Source organism: Neovison vison, chromosome 4 (genome assembly GCF_020171115.1).
Source record: "Neovison vison isolate M4711 chromosome 4, ASM_NN_V1, whole genome shotgun sequence".
In the NCBI taxonomy this organism is placed as follows: domain Eukaryota; kingdom Metazoa; phylum Chordata; class Mammalia; order Carnivora; family Mustelidae; genus Neogale; species Neogale vison.
This window is the reverse complement of record NC_058094.1, coordinates 228,256,530-228,278,234: the sequence shown is the minus strand read 5'-3', so window position 1 is coordinate 228,278,234 and position 21,705 is coordinate 228,256,530. Positions and strand designations below refer to the sequence as shown.

The 21,705-nt window shown below is 48.3% G+C and overlaps 1 protein-coding gene across 4 annotated transcripts in view; it reads right to left on the bottom strand.

The window, feature by feature from the left end:
* Window positions 1–21,705, bottom strand: part of DPP6 (dipeptidyl peptidase like 6) — a 791,001-nt gene that overhangs the window by 134,087 nt on the left and 635,209 nt on the right. For all 4 annotated transcript variants that reach the window (XM_044246903.1, XM_044246901.1, XM_044246902.1 and 1 more), the window contains exon 7: window positions 19,195–19,276. In XM_044246903.1, coding sequence (XP_044102838.1) covers window positions 19,195–19,276 — 82 coding nt within the window. The remainder of the gene's footprint in view (window positions 1–19,194; window positions 19,277–21,705) is intronic.

The window sequence follows — 21,705 nt, the reverse complement described above, 5'->3', positions numbered from 1 at the left end:
TTCATATCTTCTGCCCATTTTTTGATGTGTTTGTCTGTTTCGTGTGGGTTGAGTTTGAGGAGTTCATTATAGATCCTGGATATCAACCTTTTGTCTGTACTGTCATTTGCAAATATCTTCTCCCATTCCGTGGGTTGCCTCTTTGTTTTTTTGACTGTTTCCTTTGCTGTGCAGAAGCTTTTGATTTTGATGAAGTCCCAGAAGTCTATTTTCGCTTTTGTTTCCTTTGCCTTTGGAGACGTATCTTGAAAGAAGTTGCTGTGGCTGATATCGAAGAGATTACTGCCTATGTTCTCCTCTAAGATTCTGATAGATTCCTGTCTCACGTTGAGGTCTTTTATCCATTTTGAGTTGATCTTTGTGTACGGTGTAAGAGAATGGTCGAGTTTCATTCTTCTACATATAGCTGTCCAGTTTTCCCAGCACCATTTATTGAAGAGACTGTCTTTTTTCCACTGTATATTTTTTCCTGTTTTGTCGAAGATTAATTGACCATAGAGTTGAGGGTCCATATCAGGGCTCTCTACTCTGTTCCACTGGTCTATGTGTCTGTTTTTATGCCAGTACCATGCTGTCTTGGTGATCACAGCTTTGTAATAAAGCTTGAAATCAGGTAAGGTGATGCCGCCAGCTTTATTTTTGTTTTTCAACGTTTCCTTAGCGATTCGGGGTCTCTTCTGATTCCATACAAATTTTTGGATTATTTGCTCCAGCTCTTTGAAGAATGCCGGTGGAATTTTGATCGGAATGGCATTAAAAGTATAGATTGCTCTAGGCAGTATAGACATTTTAACGATGTTTATTCTTCCGATCCAAGAGCATGGAATGGTCTTCCATCTTTTTGTGTCTTCTTCAATTTCTTTCATGAGTGTTCTATAGTTCCTCAAGTATAGATCCTTTACCTCTTTAGTTAGGTTTATTCCCAGGTATCTTATGGTTCTTGGTGCTATAGTAAATGGAATCGATTCTCTAATTTCCCTTTCTGTATTTTCCTTGTTAGTGTATAAGAAAGCCACTGATTTCTGCACATTGACTTTGTATCCTGCCACGCTGCTGAATTGCTGTATGAGTTCTAGTAGTTTGGGGGTGGAGTCTTTTGGGTTTTCCATATAAAGAATCATGTCATCTGCGAAGAGAGAGAGTTTGACTTCTTCATTACCAATTTGGATACCTTTTATTTCTCTCTGTTGTCTGATTGCTGTTGCTAGGACTTCTAATACTATGTTGAACAAGAGTGGTGAAAGTGGGCATCCTTGTCTTGTTCCTGATCTCAACGGGAAGGCTGCAAGCTTTTTCCCATTGAGGATGATATTTGCTGTGGGTCTTTCATAGATAGATTTGATGAGGTTCAGGAATGTTCCCTCTATCCCTATACTTTGAAGCGTTTTAATCAGGAACGGATGTTGGATTTTGTCAAATGCTTTTTCTGCATCAATTGAGAGGACCATGTGGTTCTTCTCTCTTCTCCTATTAATTTGTTGTATCACATTGATTGATTTACGAATGTTGAACCATCCTTGTAGCCCAGGGATGAATCCCACCTGATCATGGTGGATAATCTTTTTAATGTGTTGTTGGATCCTGTTGGCTAGGATCTTGTTGAGAATCTTAGCATCCATATTCATCAGTGATATTGGTCTGAAATTCTCCTTTTTGGTATGGTCCTTGCCTGGTTTGGGGATCAGGGTAATGCTGGCTTCATAGAAAGAGTCTGGAAGTTTTCCTTCTGCTTCAATTTTTTGAAACAGCTTCAGGAGAATAGGTGTTATTTCTTCTTGGAAGGTTTGGTAGAATTCCCCAGGGAATCCGTCAGGTCCTGGGCTCTTGTTTTTTGGGAGATTTTTGATCACTGCTTCAATCTCGTTATTAGATATCGGTCTATTCAGGTTGTCGATTTCTTCCTGGTTCAATTTTGGTAGTTTATATTTTTCCAGGAATGCATCCATTTCATCAAGGTTGCTAAGCTTATTGGCATATAACTGTTCGTAGTAACTTCTGATGATTGTTTCTACTTCCTTGGTGTTAGTTGTGATCTCTCCCCTTTCATTCATAATTTTATGAATTTGGGATTTCTCTCTTTTCTTTTGGATTAGTGTAGCCAGTGGCTTATCGATCTTATTGATTCTTTCAAAAAACCAGCTTCTAGTTTCATTGATACGTTCTACTGTATCTCTGGTTTCTCCCTCATTGATCTCAGCTCTAATCTTGATGATTTCCCTTCTTATGTGTGGAGTTGGTTTGATTTGTTGTTGATCCTCCAGTTCTTTAAGGTGTAGAGACAGCTGGTGTGTTCTGGATTTTTCAATTTTTTTGAGCGAGGCTTGGATGGCTATATATTTTCCCCTTAGGACCGCCTTTGCTGTATCCCATAGGTTTTGGACCGAAGTGTCTTCATTCTCATTGGTTTCCATGAATTGTTTCAGTTCTTCTTTGATCTCCTGGTTGATCCAAGCATTCTTAAGCAAGGTGGTCTTTAGCTTCCAGGTGTTTGAGTTCCTTCGGAACTTTTCCTTGTGATTGAGCTCCAGTTTCAAAGCATTGTGATCTGAGAATATGCAGGGAATAATCTCAGTCTTTTGGTATCGGCTGAGTCCTGATTTGTGACCCAGTATGTGGTCTATTCTGGAGAAGGTTCCGTGTGCACTTGAGAAGAATGAGTATTCTGCTGTTTTAGGGTGGAATGTTCTGTATATATCTATGAGGTCCATCTGGTCCAATGTGTCGTTCAATGCTCTTGTTTCTTTATTGATTTTCTGCTTCGATGATCTGTCTAATTCTGAAAGAGGCGTGTTAAGATCACCTACGATTAGTGTATTCATATCAATATGACTCTTTATCTTGATTAACAGTTTTCTTAAGTAATTGGCTGCTCCCATATTGGGAGCATAGATATTTACAATTGTTAGATCATCTTGGTGGATAGTCCCTTTAAGGATTATGTAGTGTCCTTCTGTATCTCTGACTACAGTCTTTAGTTTGAAGTCTAATTTATCTGATATGAGAATCGCTACCCCAGCCTTCTTTTGAGTCCCATTGGCATGAAAGATGCTTCTCCACCCCTTCACTTTCAGTCTGCGTGTATCTTTAGGTTCAAAATGGGTCTCTTGTAGACAGCATATGGATGGGTCCTGTCGTTTTATCCAATCTGCAACCCTGTGCCGTTTTATGGGTGCATTGAGGCCATTCACATTGAGAGTGATTATTGATAGATACGTTTTTATTGACATCGAGTTACCTTTGAAGTCTTTCTTTCTGTAGACTGTCTCTATATTTCTGTTCAATGCTATTCTTGGGATTTTTCCTCTTTTATAGAACCCCCCTTAATATTTCCTGCAGTATCGGCTTGGTGGTTGCATAGTCTTTTAAGTCTTGCCGGTCTTGGAAACTCTTTATCTCTCCATCCATTTTGAATGTCAGTCTTGCTGGATAAAGTATTCTTGGCTGCATGTTCTTCTCATTTAGTGCCCTGAATATATCTTGCCAGCCTCTTCTGGCTTGCCAGGTCTCTGTGGACAGGTCTGACGTTATTCTGATGGGCTTCCCTCTGTAAGTAAGGAGCCTCTTTGCCCTGGCAGCTTTCAAGAGATTATACCTACAATTATAATTTCTCAATTTGACTATCAGGTGTCGTGATGTTTTTTTGGAGTGTATAATCTTGGGTGGAGACCGTTCAGCCTCTAGTACATGAACGCTGGTTTCATTCGCGAGATTCGGAAAGTTTTCATGAAGGACTTGTTCCACGACATCTTCTAGACTTCTTTCTTTCTCCTCCCCTTCAGGAATTCCAATAATTCTGACGTTGGAACGCTTCATGGCATCACTTATTTCCCTAATTCTGCTTTCGTGGGATCTAAGCTGTTTGTTCCAGGCTTCCTCCTGATCCTTTCTCTCTATCTGTTTGTCTTCCAGATCACTAATTCTATCTTCTGTCTCAGTTACCCTAGCTTTGAGAGAGTTTAGATTGGATTGGAACTCATTGAGAGCATTGTGGACCTCCTCCCTGGTAGCTTTAAGCTCCGCCCTAACATTGTGAACATCCTGTCTGGTCGCTTTCAGTTCGGCTCTAATCAATTCTGTTTGGTCATCCATGGCTTTCTCCAACCTAGCTATTGCCTGGATAATTGTTAGCCTGAATTCTCTTTCCGACATATTGTCTATGTTGATAGCCATTAGCTCTATTGCGGAAGGTCCATCCTCTGTATTTTTCTTCTGTTGGGCATTCCTCCTCCTAGTCATTTTGGTGGGAGAAGACTGAACAGATGTAGCTGGATGTATCAACTCTGGTGCAGTCAAGGTGCACCCTGGAACACTTCCTGATCTCCGTCTCAGAGAGAAGCCTCAGTCTGGGTGCAGAAGCTGAATAAATTCCCCCTTGGATGCTGGCAGTGCAGGTTCCAAGTTAAAGACCCTGGGGGCGCAGGATCTTTTGCTCGTCCCCAAAGCCAAGGCAGTGGTGGCTGTCTGGGAGCTCCTGACCGCCAGAGAGGTTCCAAGCAGCGATCGCACACTGAGATTTTGCCGCTGGCCGGGGCTGGGAGTGCCCGGCTTGCGCGCACCTCTTTTCAGAGGCGGCTGTGGGTCGGGCGCGCGTCTGGGGCACTGAGAACGGGGCGCTGGTCCGTAAGCCGCAGGCTGGGCTTTTGCGCGCCTCTGTCCGGGGAAGAGTTTCGCGGACGCGAGGCTTAGACTTTGAAACAATGGCCCGGGTCAAGAAGTGCCCCAGGGCCTTAGAAACCCAGGAGAGCTGGAGCGACGTGCACGCGCATCTCAAGCTTTGTGGTAGGGCTAGCGCGCGTTCTGCAGACCGGCTCCCATCCCCTCACAGGAGCCGGAACCCCGCGCTCTGGGGCACGCTGGCGGCTTAGGGACCAGGAGCCGGTTTCTCCGCCGCACTCTCTCTGCCTCCGCGCCGGGGAGGCCGTCTGGGACCGGGGACTCAAGCCCCTGTCCCTAGCCGCCCCGATTCCCACAGTTTGCCCCCGCGATCCTTTGCTCTTTTGGAGTGCTTTCAACCAGTCTCCGAGTTAATGCTGGTCCCCAGACGCAGGGCACTCTCGCTCGTATCGGGGTATTACTTTTGCACCGGTCGCCTCTGGTGGCTCCCTCCCCCTTTTGTTTATCTTCCGATATCAGTCCGCTGTTCCCATTCCGCTTTACCTGCTCACTGGCGTCTTCTGCCCCTGTAGAGATCCAGACGTGTATAATTCTGATCTCAGGCTGATTTCATGGGTGATCAGAGTTCTTTGGTAGGTAATCAGCTCACTTTGGGGTACCAGCTGAAAAGACGCCTCTTCCTAGTACCCCGCCATCTTGTCCCCCCCAGATGCATGTTTCTTAAACTGAGTGGCCATAAGCAAGGAGTCTGAGGACAAAGGCTCTTTTCAAGGACTTTTAAGCTTCCTGTGTTTATTTTGACACAACTCTTCATCATTTACTATGAGATCTTCTCAACCACCGGAAGGCCTAGTAGGCAAGAACCATCAGCACGTGCAACCCCTGGGTTTGTCTTCACGAGCACACTGCTATGCACTACCACTCTGACACCGTGGGCCGGTGAGGAGAGAACACGGGCGAACTTGATAATGTCAATAAATGCTACATTCCTGCCAAGCGACGTGGCAGTATCAGGGCTGTGTTAGTCCAAAAATGGTTTCTCAGCAGGTCAAGGAAAGAAAAATCACAGAAATGCAGTCACAAGATGGCAACACGGGCCTGAAAAATGAAGGCCGTGCTCAGGTGAGGCTGTGCCATAGCCTGTTCTCAACCGCCACACGCACGGTTTTGTTCCAGCTCCAGCCCCGAAAACCAACGCTACTGCGTGCGGCTGGCTGGTCGTGTCGGTTTGTTGGCGTTCGTGATAAATGACATTCGGCGTTGAAGTTAGAGGAGTTCGTACCTAGTTTTGTGTTCGCCCCTGGGGAAGCACCACTTCAGTCAAGTCTTCTAAGTCAAGGTCACTAGTGGGATGTACCGTCAGCGGATCAATTTCATTCACAAACACAGATGCAAAATCCTACAGAACAGTCGTCTTAAAAGTGCGGCAAAATACACACGTAGAGAAGGAAATGCACCATCACTGGTGGGACTAATCCTGGTGGCCTCAGGCTGGTTTCCTGCTGATCAGTACAACATTCCCTTTGGCGGACGAGAAGACGAAACCACACCATCATCTCGGGCGAAGCGGAAAACACACTGAGTTCAAAATCCATTCCCGTTGAGAAAATCAGAACACAAAACACAACAGTAGGAGCAAAGAAAACAAAGGAGCAAAGGAAACCTCCGTGCAATCTGGAAGCAGAAGCGACCTTCCTCGAGCCGGCTGAGCCCGTGCCCCGTACAGCCTGCAGCCACGTCCCGCTGAACAGGGAACAGGGAACCTCAGAAGCATCTTGCGTATGAATGACACGAGATGCTGATTGGGTCCCCACAGTTCCCTCCTAGCCCACTGACCCTGGCTGTCCCAGAGAGCGCAAGACGTTCGACGGGGAACAGGAGCCCCGCACAGGGCAAAAGAGGAACACTGGAATCGGGGATCATTTGGAGGGGACACGGTTGTCTCAGTCCATCATCCGAGAAAAGCCATATATAAATTATTGGAATTAAAGGAGGTTGGCGAGGCTGTTAGAACAGAATCAATAAGAAAAGTGAAACTGTGGTTCTGCTCGCCAGCAAACATAAATTTAAAAAGTCACATCTGAAAAAACATAAAACAGGTCCAAAAATATCCAATACCTAGGAATACATTTAAGTGAGATGTGTGGAAACAATTTATGGAGAAAATGATAAAATTCTAGTAAGAGACATTTTCATTTTTTTGAAAAAGTCAAAAAATTGGTTACTCTACCATGTATGGGAAAATTCAGTAGCTTAAGTTTATAAATTCTCTCTCAGCTGGGGTAGAAACAATGTAATTCCAACTAATCATCCAAAAGTGTTTTTTTTTTAAACATTTATTTTTATTTTGAGAGAGAGAGAGAGAGAATGAATTCCAAGCAGACTCCCTGCTGAGCACAGAGCCTGACACGGGTCTCGATCCCACGACCTTGAGATCAAGACCTGAGCTGAAATCAGGAGTCAGATGCTCAACTGACGGAGCCCCCCGATGCCCCTCTCCAAAAGTGTTCTTAAAAGAACTGAATTATTATTTTAAATTCTGCGTGTGTGTGTTTTGTGCACATGTACACACACACACACACACACACACACACTCTTGCACACAAAGTGCCAAAGACCGCCAGGGCATTTCCCCAGAACATGCTCAGGGGACTGGGCGCACCGAGGCACATGCGGTACAGAAGTCATGTGACTACCCACTGTGTAGCCCACGCAACGTCCTGCTGTAACGGTGGCCTGGTGGAGGGCCGCTTCGGCTCCGCCGATAGGTGCAAGGTCAGCTGGAGCAGCGGGTCTGACAGCAAGCCCCCCCTCAAAGTTCATAAATGGCAGGGGCGTCCTCGCCTGGCCTGTTGGAAGCCCTAAGGAAGGGGTCGCTGTGTCCTTCTGTCCTGTGTCCCAGCCGATGCGACCGCGCGGGGACAGCCTGCCGCCCCAGCCCAGTGCCTCTGTTCCTTCAGGCTGTCCTTCTAGTGTACGTTACTGCTTGTAGGTCTGATTGGAGACCATCACACAGAAAGTGGTTACTGTGTGGAACATCTACATCCATGTGGACAAGGACCCCTCGCCCACAGTGAGAAGGGAAAGAAAAAACAGTTTGGGGACGTCTTAATGTTAACCTTGCACGGCACCGAGGGACCAGGAGTGTGGCAGGTAGCGACCTCCCAGTCTGATGGGGTCCGGCTGCCTCTTGGAAGGGACAGTCTCGCTGGAAATGTCCTAGTGGTCGGCAATGTCCATGTAAACACACTCCTTTGTTACAGGCCTGGGGGTTCAAGACGCAGCCTCTGTAATCTCACCGATTCTTGGTTTTGCCATGAAGTTGGAACGTGGCTGTGAGGCTTCCCAGCTTGTTTACGAGCCCTCCCAGTCCCCTCCTGCCCGCATCTGGGCCCCTGGCGCTCTCATCCGGCTGCGTAGGACAGGCTCCCGGGAGCTCTCCCGCAGCCTGACGCCTGAGCCCCACCAGGTCTCCACCCACGGGAACCTCTGGGCGTGACGCCCACATGTGGGTCCTTCCAGAGTTACTGTAGCGCAGCTGAGAGCGGTTCCTCTGAACCAGCATCTGCACCAAAGCCCTTTTGTTCCACGAAATGTCTACAGGCAGACAGTTGGCTCGCAGCCAATAAACTTCAGAGTTACTGGGAGAAATGACTGACAACGGTCACTTCACGGGGAAACCACAGTCAGGCTGACGCAGGCAAAAGGCAGCCCCGGCTGGTGGCGGGCTGGGTTCTGACACCGATTTCCAGCCAGACACGGTCCACCAGGGACACGGGGCGATGACCTGCGCGGCTAGGAGCTAATGGGAGGGGCCGCAGCGAGGCCGCAGCCGGTGACCTCAGTCTACAACAGATTGCTTTCCCCAGACCCGTTAATTCATTTTTTTTTTTTAATTAATCTGTACTTTCTGGGAGGAAGACTTTGGAGTCAGCTAATCTTATAAAGCAGAACACAGGAAATTTAAAAGACAGAATTCACTGAGCCACCATGAACCTTGTCCTGGGGTGATCCGATTTACAGGAATCTGTGACTTGAGGCGACATTTCAGTCATGCAAGTTCCATTAAATATTCACACGTCTCAGTTAACTTAAAAAACACAAGAGTGCCTATGGCTACGGAGAAAGTAAGCTTAATGACATGCATATGTGTTTATGCTACTATAATTTCTTTGAAAATCTGGGAGTTGACTGGAATGCGGCTGAGCCGGGGCGTAGAGGCGATGCCATCGGTGATTACGGAGGCCGGGAAGGTCCGGAGAGAAGGGGGTCTGCCACGGGTGATGGCCCAGGACGGAAGTCAGCAAACGTCTACCAGAGGGGGAAGCCGACGAAGCAGGACGTGGGACACTGGGGGACTGCTGCTACTGGGAAGGGGACTGACTTGCTCCTTGGTGGGTAACACGCCCGAACCGAGCTCCTCATTCAGCGTCTGACAGGTCCGCAGCCCCCGGGCGTCAGGGCTGTAAACCCGGGGCAGGCGGGAGCTTGTTCTGAAGGGGCCTGCGGTCCGCGAGGGAAGACAACAAGGCAGCAGAACGTCGCTGCCCGGGGTGACACGGAGGACAGCACGGGGAGGAGAGGAAGCAGAGGGTCTCCAGCCCAGTCTTGGCTGTAGGCGGACGACGTGGGCAAACGCAGGAGTGAGCCGAGATCAGGAAGGCAATGTGGTTTCGGCCGGCGGGGAGTCCGGCTGAGCTGGGGATTAGGAGCGTGTCCCACTGACGGCGGCAGGTCGAGTTCCAGGGGCTGGATGCAGTTCACCGCAGCTGTCCTCAGCCGGGGCACATGGGGTGCGAGGGAGGGAGGTGGCAGCAGGGGACACCCCCAGGAAGGAATCAGGGCTGGGGCCTCCTCCTTCAGGGCCACGCAAGAATGGAACGGCTCTCATGGGAAAGCTGGCATGGTCACCCCATTGCAGACCGGAGGACATTCTAGAACAGGAGTGGATTCCAGGAGGGAGACGGGCAGGCAGAGCTGTTACAGGAACCCGGGGGGAGGTGACGGTGGGAACGGAGGGGCAAGGACGGCTTTCAGCCAAGACCGCAGAACTCACCGGCTGCTGCCGGATCAAGACAGGGAAGAGAAGGTGGGGAGTCGAGTGTGCCCTTCAGATCTGGGCAGCAGAAGAGACCAGGGTGTCTCTGCCTGAGTAGCGGGTACGGCCACAGGATGCACAGAAGGTGTGGCAGAAACCGGGTGAGGCCAGGTGACAGCCAAGCAGAGCCCTGTGCGGCCGTGGAGGGCGGGACGCACCGCAGGCCTGTCTCTCGTGGGAACAGACCCCGCGGCCCTGCTCCGCCGGCACAAAGCTCGGCGGCAAGGCCACAGACAAGTGGGGCCGGGACCCGGCTCATCCCCTGCACATTTACACTCATTAACTCAGACCCAACTGAGGAAATGAAAACACACTTCCAGCCACTAATGGCCACTGAAGCCACCATAGTAAAAACTAGAACCATTCAGATCAACGGTCAGGTTTCCCAACTGAAGAACAAACAGAAAGGTCAACGCACGGATTTGCTATGTGTTCTTTGTAAGTGGAAGTAGCTGAACTAGGCTTTAACCTTGTTATACATAAAAACAAACACAGTCCAAAATAAATAAAACGAATATGTTTTTTGGGGGGGAGGGGCAGAGGGCGAGAGAGAACCTCCAGCAGGCTCCACGCCCAGCACGGAGCTCGCTCTGACAACCCTGAGATGATGACAGGAGCTGAAACCAAGAGTCAGATGCTTGACTGGCTGAGACACCCAGACGCCCGGGATCTGTTTTTTGTTTTGGTTTGTTTGCTTGTGTTCTTAATTGACTCTTTGGCTATCTGTGCTCCCTTGTAATATTGTTCTTTTTAGAATGCAACTTAAGTTTACATCAAAATTATAGTTTTTTTTTTAATGTAAATTTAAAGTCGACCCACGCTCCCCAGGAGTCAGGTAACAGAAAACCTCACGGGCAATGAACACAGCCAGGGCAGAATGGAAAAACAGCGTGTCAGGGAAGTTCCTTAATAAAGGAACCTTTATATGAGCCTTTCTCATATTTGTAATTGGTTTGCAATAATTAATAAAGGCTAACAACATGCTATAAAGAAGGAGTCCCGTGAAGTCTGTTTCGAAGAGAAGGCAGAAGGAATCATTTGCAAGTAATTGGCTTAGGTTTGATAAAATCTCTCCAAGGTTCTTGGAAGCATCCAGTTTCAAGTGCGCTAAACATTGCTGGTGCTGGGCGCTAAGTATCTCGTGTCGTTCCCCAGTCCAGACGTCCTCACTGGAGGGTAAGCGGGGAAGGCTCATCAGCAAGTCTGATGTTAAACAGGACAAAATCACCTTAGGTGTCTTGGTGGGGTAAGCGCAGAGGTGGTTTTAGTCTCTGAAATTCCTCTGGAAAGCCAAAGTTCCAACTCTTTGGTCAGAAGGTTTAGGTCAGCCTGCCTGTTCTTGATAAATTTTAATAGTGAAGACTCACGGGGCGCCTGGGTGGCTCAGTGGGTTAAAGCCTCTGCCTTCGGCTCAGGTCATGTTCTCAGGGTCTTGGGATCGAGCCCCGCATCGGGCTCTCTGCTCAGCAGGGAGGGAGCCTGCTTCCTCCTCTCTCTCTGCCTGCCTCTCTGTCTACTTGTGATCTCTGTCAAATAGGTGAATAAAATCTTTAAAAAAAAATAGTGAAGACTCACGTCTTTGTTTGGAGATGATTAATAGTATAACAAACTGTTCAAGGGAAAAAAAAAAAAAGAAAAGTCTGACCCCCAAATCCCAAAGTCCTTTCATACTGTCTCATAATCTGTGGAGCCAAGTAAATATCAGACAAGTTGTTAAATCTTAAGAGTTTCAGCTTATGACACTGGCTTTTTCCAATTTCTATGAATTTGGGATCTTATGCCTGTAAATCTGACATTTAATTTAGTTTCCCTTCTGGATATCATTCATTTAACAGGTATTTGTTGAAAACCTGTATTCTGCAAGATACAGAGCAATGGGCTGTTGGTGATCAAAATGCAGTAGAAAATGTCCTTTGTCCTTGAGCAGCTTACATGGGATCTGGGAGATAATTATTCAAAACTGAAAGAGTTGAATAAGAAAATCAAGAGACCCGTGTTGGTCTGCTAGTGTCCATGGCATGGATGAAGTTATAGCAGTTTAGAGGAAGAAGAAATCATGGTTATTCTACGGAGACAAGGATGTGGAACCGTTCTCTTGACATTTTCTGATTGCAAAACATTTTAGGGCTCGTGATAAAGAGGTATTCCCTCCGCTCGAATGGGAGACGTTCACAAGATGGTCTAGAAAGCCCATCACGGACACAAAGAAGAACACTTAGCAGCATAAATGGCTCAGAGCTCCTCTTAGGCACCTGGACAAATCCTCACGTGGCCAGAGCCTGCTCTCCGTGTGATGGGGGACGTCTGCCTGGGGCTGCGGATAGGACTGTGGCCTCCACCCTGGGCATCCCATCGTGGGTCAAAAAAGGTCATTTTAATTTATCACTGCCTGCTTAGATGATTTAAGGAAGCCAACAGTAAACGCACTTTTCCTTCACAGACCATTCTGGTCCTGCTTTTAAATTCTATTTGATGGACTATCCTGAAATTCTCTGACCTCATGGTTCCACGTTGATGCAGGCACCTTCTAAATTAGATTCGTCCTAGGATGGATACACGGGTTTCCAGTGCAATTGCATTCGGGAGCTCTGATGAGGGAGGAAACTAAGTTTATGCTCCAGACCGACATGCATAATGAGGTCAGGCCTGGTTTTCCACCTTCTTCTTAATTGCCTTGCTTGGAAAATACTGTCTTAAGGGTTTGCCAGAGAGACAGGAGAAAGGACACATTTGCATAGAGCTTTGTAGCCCACGGAACCACGGGCACGGTCACCGCCGGGGACTGGCTTCCTCACGACGGCACCCCCAGAACGGCCTGTGCCCCAGCCTGCATGAGGCTGCGTACACACCCACCGACTGTGTGTCCGCCAGGATTCCCACAGCTCAGATCTTACAATGACTTTTCTCTTTTCCCCATTTTAAATGAATATATATAACGTTCCAGGAACATTTCCAGTATCAGGGAACTTTGAGAAGTGGATAAAAATGGGCCCAGTTCAGCCAGACCAAAATAATTATCTTTCCCGCATACAAAACATATACCAAACACCTTATTTTTAGTCCTAACACTAATTAATAGATGCTCCATTTCCCAAGGTCACATACAGTCTATCTACCTTTTTTAATAACAGCTCATCCTGTCCATGGCCATGCTTTGCTAAATCACTCTCCTATAAACACTTAGGATACTGATGGCCTTTACAAACTATCATTTCTAGACAGCAGTGCTCTGAGTGTGTTGTGTGTACCGCTGTTGGACTCTCTGTAGAAGGAATTCTGTGCTAACATGTGGCGTGTCTCGGTGACTCTTACTATGTAGTTCTGTATTGTTTTAAGAATGGATTTTCTCCCGTGTGCCTCCCCTGTACTCACACGGCAGGACAACGAGTTCTTAAACTCCAGTTTACTATTTACATTGTTTCCCTCAGTTCCTCCCAAATCCCAGAGTTATGAGTTGCTTATGTGTTTGGAAATCCCCGTGTCTTCAGAGAGTCCTTTGGTGGAAGGAACAAGTCCCACCGCTGCATCCTAATTCCACTCACTCCTCAGCTGTGACCGTCAGGCAGCTCTGTCATGCTGCCCCCCACTCAGACTAAGTGACAAAAACTCAGCATACGTACTTGAGGACACATTAAGTGGCTGAGTGCCATGGGGACACGAAGAGCTGGCATATTGCGTTAAACTTGAAGGGTACCCCCAGTGAGCTAGTAAATCACTCACTAAACCGCTCCATCCATTATTTGAGGATACATAGGCAATTTCCATCATGGTGATATTAATTTCTTGGCTACTGTCATGGACTTCAGTGCCCATGATGAATGTTTCTACAATGAATACCAAATTAACCCAAACTGATTAGAGGCTTTTATAAGTTATTAATGGGATGTCACTTCAGTCTGGTCCTCCCCATGTCTACAACATTTCATTAAATAATTTCCTCTTGCTGGAAAGATCAGTCTCTCTCCCCTTGTTGGACTTGTCAACGTCGCTAAAACGCTGCTTGCCCCCTTGGTGACCTGGAACTGGGTGAGCAATAATGCCCTTGGGGAAGCAGCTCATCCGCTTCTGCTCAGGTGTCTGGTGGCTGTCTGAGGTGGGAGAAGCCTTGCCCAGCTTGAGGTCCCGGGACAGGCCGGCTGGTGCTCAGAGGGGCTGGGAAGGGGAAACTGGAGGACTGCAGGCTCTCCCTCAGCATCTCTGAGATATAATTGGCACAAAACCTTGTATAAGTTTAAGGTGATTTGAGAGTCTCTTGAAATACTAACCCCTTCCTCGTCACATAATTACCATTTCCTAAGTCAGACAGAGAGAGACAAATCCTGCATGATCTCATTTCCCGTGGAATCTAAAAAGTCTGAACTCATGGATGCCAAGAGTAGGATGGTGGTTACCAGCGCCTGGGGGTGAGAGGAAGCGGGGACGGCGGCCTCAAGGAGAGAGACTTGCCCTTGGAAGAGGACTACGTTCTGGGGTTCTAATGCCCAGCTCTTTAATAAAGGACCTAGTCTGTTCTGTTTGGGGGATAATTTCTGGGGTGACATCGGAGGACAACTGCTGTCACCTGCTAGTGGTCTTCTCTAAGGAGACAGACACATGCGGAACTGCTTAAAGGAGCTACAGGCCTGGAGGAACAGGGAGGGGTGGCAGGTTTTCTGAACAGCATCCTTCACCCCCTAGGAGCTGGAGAAGAGCCAGGGAAGAGACTGAGCCCACTGGATGTCCAACCCTCCAGGGCTTCCTCCCCCTGCTTCACCACGTGTAGCCGAACTCACCATGAGACACACACCAAACAGCCATTGGATGAAATCCTTAATTTTTTCTCACTCTCCACATTTTGGTTAAGCCAAGTAATCATTCTAGTAACGACAACAGAGCCCTCGTTTCCCAAATGCTTTCTTTATCCTACTCTCTACAGCATGTACTTTGAAGAAATTAACTTAATCTATGCGGTGACCCTTCAAGGATACGCGATCTGAACCTGCCTTTACAGATGAGGAAAGCAAAGCTTGGCGAGATTAAGGATGTTAAGACCGTACCTTTGGTAAGTGCCAGAATCAAGATCTGAATGTGGCCCGTTTGATCCTAAAGGTTTTGTTTTTAGTGGCCCTTAAAAAGCAGAACAAACTAAACAGACTTTCCTTTCCTCTTAAGGTTCTAAATCAGGACCTCTAGATTCTGAGACGGAATGGACGGTTGAAATGCGACCGTGGGGGTTCGGATAAGGGCTCCTGGGTTCAAAGCTGGGTTGTTTCTGGGCTCAAAGCTGGGTTGTTCCTGGGTTCAAAGCTGGATTGTTCCTGGGCTCCTGTCCTCTTGCTCCCAGCACAGAAGCCGGTGTCCTGGCTGCCCCTGCCCATTCCCGGGGTGCAGCTCGCGGCGGTGGGGAGAGAGGTGCCCACTTGTCCCTTCTGCACTTTGCTATCCCCCCGAAAGCAGGTGGCCTCCCTGTGGCTGCCAGCGCTTCCGCGGACGCCCACCCTCACACCTCACCCTCACGCCTGCCCCCCTCTGCTCTTCATTCCGTCTCACAGAGCATTTAGGTGTTTTGAGAACAATCTCTTCATCTGGTACCTTAAGCTGAATTACTGAAATTTCGGTAGCATGAATTTTTACAAGGCTAATGGGGTTTCTCTAAGTATTCTTTTCCTCGGGGGCTCAGTTGGTTAAGAGTCTGCCTTTGGCTTGGGTCATGATTCCAGGGTCCTAGGACTGGGTCCCGCGTTGGGCTCTTCCTCTGCCCCTCCCCTTTGCTTGTGAGCTCTCTCTCTCTCAAACAAATATATCAATATTTTTTCTCTACAGGAGAAAACTGAATGCTATGAAATGACCCAGAGTGAGCACGAAAACCTTCAGCTCGAATTCTTCTGGACCCTCCACTGACTCCTGGAGGAATAACGCATTTTTGGGGAGTCAGGGACGGTGAACGGGGGAAGTGAGAGCCTCAGTCTCTTTCGCTGTTGATATGTTAGAAAGAACCTTCAGTAAGACGGTGCGGGGTGGGCAGAACGCAACACCGAGGCCCAAGCACTCACAAGAAGCCGATTTTTAGAGCGTGGTTGCTTTAGGATAGACTCACTGAGAGCCGCAGTTGTGACCCAGCAGGCCAGAGGACGTGTACCCAGCCAGGCAGGTGGGGACGGCCCAGGGCTCCTGTGAAGGTCCCCAAGGCAGGGACCTCAGAGAACGGGTCTGAGTGCGGGAGGGCCGTGGGACAAAGCCTGAAGGCGGGTGGGGCTGGAGAGAATGCAGCGAAATCGGGGGCCCTGTTAGTCCCCTGGAGGAGGACTTCAAGGTCTCGGCAGGGACTCCTGCGGGAGGCTGAACGACTCTGACGGGAAGAGCCTCAAGCGAGCGGGGAACGAGCAAGGAGGAGGACTTGCGGAGGGGACATCGCTGTCCCCAGACTGGACGGCCCACGAGTCTTAGCTGAAGCAAGGCCAGCGCCCATGCAGGGCAGTGACCGTGTCCCGCAGCCTTGCTGTGGGCAAGACCCGGAGTGTGTGCGCCGAGGGCACGGAGTCGCGGTGGGGAGGGCAGGGTGGCATGAAGCTGTTGCCAGCGCTGACGGCTGTAGACGCTTTGTCCACCGGGTGGGGGGAAGAACCACACCGCTCCTCTGCCCCTCCAGGCTCTGGAGCACGGCGAGGGGTCAGGGCCTCTCACTGACACAGCAAACAAGTGAGTGAACGAAGGCTCTCGAAACCGGGCACGCACAGAGGACCGGCCTTCCAGCTGACTGGCCACAGACTGGTCACGTCTGTCAGCCCGGAGCTCCAGGGCTGTGCCGGAGATGCCCAGCAGGTCCCCCAGCTGCCCTGGGCGTCTCTGGTTACTAGACGCCCTCACGCAGGTGACACGTAGGACGAAACGCTGCCTCCAGACAGACATGCCATCCTAGTCCAATCAGCTGGCAGAAGCCTTTACATCGACAGACAGACACACATAGGGCCTGGGCTTCATGAAAAGACCGAGGAAAGAAACTCAGAGCTCCCAGAGACAGATTTTTCTGCAGGGGACAGATGAAGAGAGACACAGTCTGGGGAAAACTCGTGTTTTCAGAGCAAAGAGCGATGGACCCTGACCACAAAAAGATGGGGCGGGGGAAGCTGGGGAAGGCACTTCCTCAACACCTCAACACCAACACGTGATTTTTTCCCTGATTCCCGTTGAATCTAGCCAAATCCATTTTCCTGGTTTCAGGCTCGGTGGGTACATCGGGTTCTGGAAAGCGCGCGGTCATCCGTCAGGAACAACGGAGCTCACAGACCAACGCCATCCCCGACACTTTCCCCGCACCACGGAGGCCTCCCCACCTCTGCCGTCTCCTTGCCTCTGACAACGGGCCAGTCAGGCAGGATTCATTAACTCTGATGTCATCCGAAGGTCCAACCAAAGTCATCCGAGCAGCCAACAGCTACTGATTGGAGGTCACAGGGAGGCACGGGGGAAAGTGCCATCAGCCTCCTCCTGGTGCTGGTCGCCATCTCCCTCTCTTAGGGGGTCCCCGAGCCAAGCGCGCTGCTGAAATCCGTCCCCACGAGGAGGCGATGATGATCGGAAAGCTCGCTAGTGAGCCTGACCCACAGCTGTGCTCTCTGTACCCAAAGGAGAATTCCTCACTTCAGTCTGACTCATTATAATTAGAGTAGATTGTCCTTGGGGAGCAATATTTACTTTTTGAAGTAAAACGGCAATGAGGGATCTGTCAGTGTTGCAAGGACTGCTCGTGGGTTGCAGGTCTCCGTTGCCATGGCCGTGAGCCCCAGGAGCAGCTGTCACGGGGATGTTGGTCCCCGGGCTCAGGCTCTGCTCAGTGGAGGACAGCCAAGAGAGCACACGGTCCCCCAAAACACTGGTCAGCAACCCCAGCCTTCAGGCCTAAATACAGTTTTATCAGAACAAAACAATGTCCGTCTCCTTTTATACGACCTACAAATGCTTCTTTCTACCATAGCGAAATGGAGTGGTTGAGGCCAAGATCCCATGGACTTGCGAAGTCCAAGACGTCTGCTACAGGCCCCATCCAGGACTGGATGCCAGGATGACGGTGGCCAATGGAGGTGAGACACTTCGTTGGCACCAGGACATTGTAGGGATGGGAGCTCATATGGGGACACAAAATCCTGGAAGCGGAGCCCAACGGTGCAGGGAGGGGAGTCAGGGAGGCTGTCTCGGAGAAGCTGATGCAAGGTTGGCTTTGCGGCTAATTCCTCTCCAAGAGGTCAAGTGTGGAGCCCCTGTAACCACTCAGACCCACCCCAGCCCCTAGAAAGCGTGACATGAGCATAGAGTCAACGGTCCCTGAGGCCAGCCTGCGAGGCTGCGGCCAGGAGGCCGCCCAAGGATCATGGAGAGCAGGGACGGCCTCTGTGGAGGCACCCCGTCCCTTGTACGGAAGGACTGGATGGACGGGGTACGATCTGCTTCCCAGAAGCACCTTCAGTCAGGATTTCCGAGGGATTTAAAATCGGCTGTTGGAGACTCAGCCTCTAACACCTGGGCTCCCTGCTGGAAGCTCCGGGTCCCCCTGTGTGGGGGGTAGAGCCAGTGCGGAAAGGCGAGCTTGGTCTCCTTGCTCTGACGGGCGGATCAGTGTCCTCTGCCTCCCGGCCTCCCCTCACTGGCTGACTCCCATTGGCTAGATGAGCTTTCTGGATCCTGATGACCACGTGTCTGGGGCTGGGGGCCCATGGTGACAGCCAGGACAGCTCTGTGGCTCATATCCTTCCGTTTTGTTAAACCATTTCAAGGCAATGGAACGTGCAACCAAGGGACTATAATCGTACCACTGGGAAAAATAGGACCATTTTAATTCCCAACACAGAAGATAGACTGTCCAATACCATCTCACCCCAAGCTTTTGAAAATAATCATTTTCTGTGTGATTTTAGGAAAAGAGTTTTTGAGATGCAGCTTTACAGAATCAGCACCAGGAGGGCTCGGTGAGCAGGACCCGGTCACGTCACCTGACCGCAGTTGGCAGGGGCTTCCTGCAGGGGGCGCTGCAACCTCCTGGGAGGAGATGTCCACGATGCTGGCGCTGGGACACACTGGGAGAGAGTCTTACTCCCCCTTCACTCAGCATGGGGGCCGTTGGCTGCAGCCTGACACCTGAGGGTTAGGACCACACTCAGCACTAGAAACTCCCAATGATACCGAGAGTCTGCTAATTCCTATCGACAGTCCCTTTGACCAGGCTTATCCCCCTGACCTCACAGTGAGTCTGCAATCCCCACACAGCTACAGTTGGGGTATTGGGATTTCAGGGTATCAGATCTGGGAACCACAGCACACTGTCCCAATTTCAATATGCTTCTCTAACAAAAAAAGAAATGACCATGTTACACACGCAAATATTCTGGTGTCCTTTTCCAAAACGTGACTCCCACAAACCCAGACATCAGGTGTCCTGAGACAGATTCAGCCTCTAATGTGTAAACTTCATCAAGTTCGAACCTGGTCCCCGAGCTTGACTGGCTTACCAGCTGCTGGCCTTTTGGACCCCAGCCTGCATATTGAAGTTTTGCATTGCTCACTTCTGGTGGGTCCAGACTTTGAGGGTCCCTGAAAAAAAACAAATACACAGAAAAATAATCAATCAATCAATCCATCAAACAACATGGTGGGAAACAAGAATGCTCTGTGTTTATCCTCCAGCTCTAACTTACTCTCCTCTTCCACTGTGTGAATTTCAAGAGCTTGTGTTATTAAATACTGTCTCGGCCTCCATTAGGTTCCTTCAGATGTACATGACTTACATGAAGCTGCAACAGGCCCAACACTGCTTAGCCCAGATAGTAAACGTTTATTAAGAGACAACGTGAAGAGACATCTGTAGATCGATTATCAAAATATCCACACCGGTCAACATTAAAAATGGAAATGCATGGCTATAAAGTAACAAGTCACCACAATTTCTATCTCCATCGTGAGCTTTCCTGGTGGATCGTTTTTTTCCTAAGCATAACGCTAGGTCATTCTGACCTTCCCAAACCAGCAGCCTGAGGACAGATTCTATACTTCAGTTTGTGTTGGGAAGGAGGGAAGGAGGAAGGGAGGGAGAGAGTAAGAGAGGGAAGGGGAGAGGGGAAGCTTGAGAGAAAGGTTTTTTCCCTTTCAAACACCATTTAGATTTTGCATTCTTAATTTATTGACATGCAAAATACTATTCCAACAAAATCCATCTTATATACTTAAATAAATGTCATAATGAAGAAGTCATAATGGAAGAATTGAAAAAAACCAACACTTTTATAAGTATAAAATATTTCAGTATATTTTGTTGTTACTACTGTTTTCTACAACATATGGAAAAGATTCATTTTCATATTTCTTTCACATGACATATGATCTGGGTTCTGCTGGATGGACTAGACTCTGTAAGGTTCATACCCTATCTCTTGGCTGTGATAGGCCTTATGCAGAAGGCATAGCTACGAATGCACTGATTCATCAACTGAGAGGCTATGCCTGAATGGTCTTTGGAAAAAAAAGATGCTAAATTTTAGGAGGTGCTTGAACAAAGGAATTGAGGCAAGAGGGAAGGCAAGTAAAGTGCTGGTACTGATTCTGGGCTTGAATTTAGAAAATTCTGGGCTTAGAATTTAGAAAATTCTAAAGTAACTGCTTACTAAAATCACCAGAACAAAACAGAATACACTTCAGAGTGAAAAGTGTTGGGGAAGGTGAGAGAGTACACAATACCCCAGAGTCATTTTAAATAGGGTCCCTGAGTATAAAGAGATCAGGGAAGTCTGAAGATGGGGTGATTTGGTGCTAAGTAACAGATGGCAATGATAGTGGATTCAGCTGGGAAGACTGACAACCAGGCAGTTAGAAGAGTGAGGGAGGGGTCTTAACCTTCCTGGTTTGGAGTGAATTTTAACAAACCCTACCATGTGTTCATTTTTAATGTTTCAAAGTATTTTCATGATGTGGGCCATTTCCTCTTTAACCATGGGTAGGGAAAGGCTTTCTAAGGAGGACTCAAAATCCAGAAGCAATTAAAGAGTGACACATTTGACCATGTAAAAATTTTTAAATCTTTCACGTAACAAAAACATCACAAGCAAAAGATAACTGACAAACTGGGACAAAATATTCATAACATATACCATGGACAAATAGCTAACATATTAAAAAATACCCTAAAATGTTGAGGTTACAAACAAACAAACAAACAAAAAGAATAGAAACAAAATATGAAAGATAGAATAGAAACAAAAACAGAAAAAAATAGAAACATGAGAAAAAGACATGAACAGGCAATTCACAAAAAGGATATAAAAGGTCCTCGGATGTATTAAAAAGGACCAAACAAAGCAAAATCATAGAAATCAAGACTGAAACTACACTGAGTTATCATTTTTCACCTATGAAATTTCTCTCCTCCCCCAAAGAAAGAAAAGTATGGCCCACTGCACTGGTGAGGCTGTGAGGAAAAAGGCCTCCTCATACTTTGCTGGTGGGCATGAAAACTAGTGCCATTATTCCAGAGGGAGGCTGGGCAATACCTCATACAGGGCACATTTAACTCTTAAACTAGGAGACTTCTGGGAGGATGTGCCTCCCACAGTACAAACGTACACACGCAGAAGGTTATATTCATTGCAGCCGTGTAATGACAAACCACTGGAAACAACGTGTGGTTGAAGGAACCATGGTACATCCATACAAGGGACTATGGCACAGCTATAAAAAGAACGAAGACCTCCATAAACTGATATGGCGTGTTTTTCATGATGGTGTATGCAAACCTCAGCAGACTATCTACAGTATGTGACCCACCCTATAAGAAAGGGGATAAGAAAATATGCATATATCCTCCTTTGTGAAAAAAAGAAATACAGGAAACAAAAACTAGAAACCAGAGGTTAGTTATGTGTAGGGGGTGGTTGGGAAGAAGGAGGGACTGGTCATGAGGAGCCTGGATAAGGAAGGAGAAGCACTTCTCTGGGTATAACGCCCAGTCTTAGAGCATTGTAGGGTTTCAC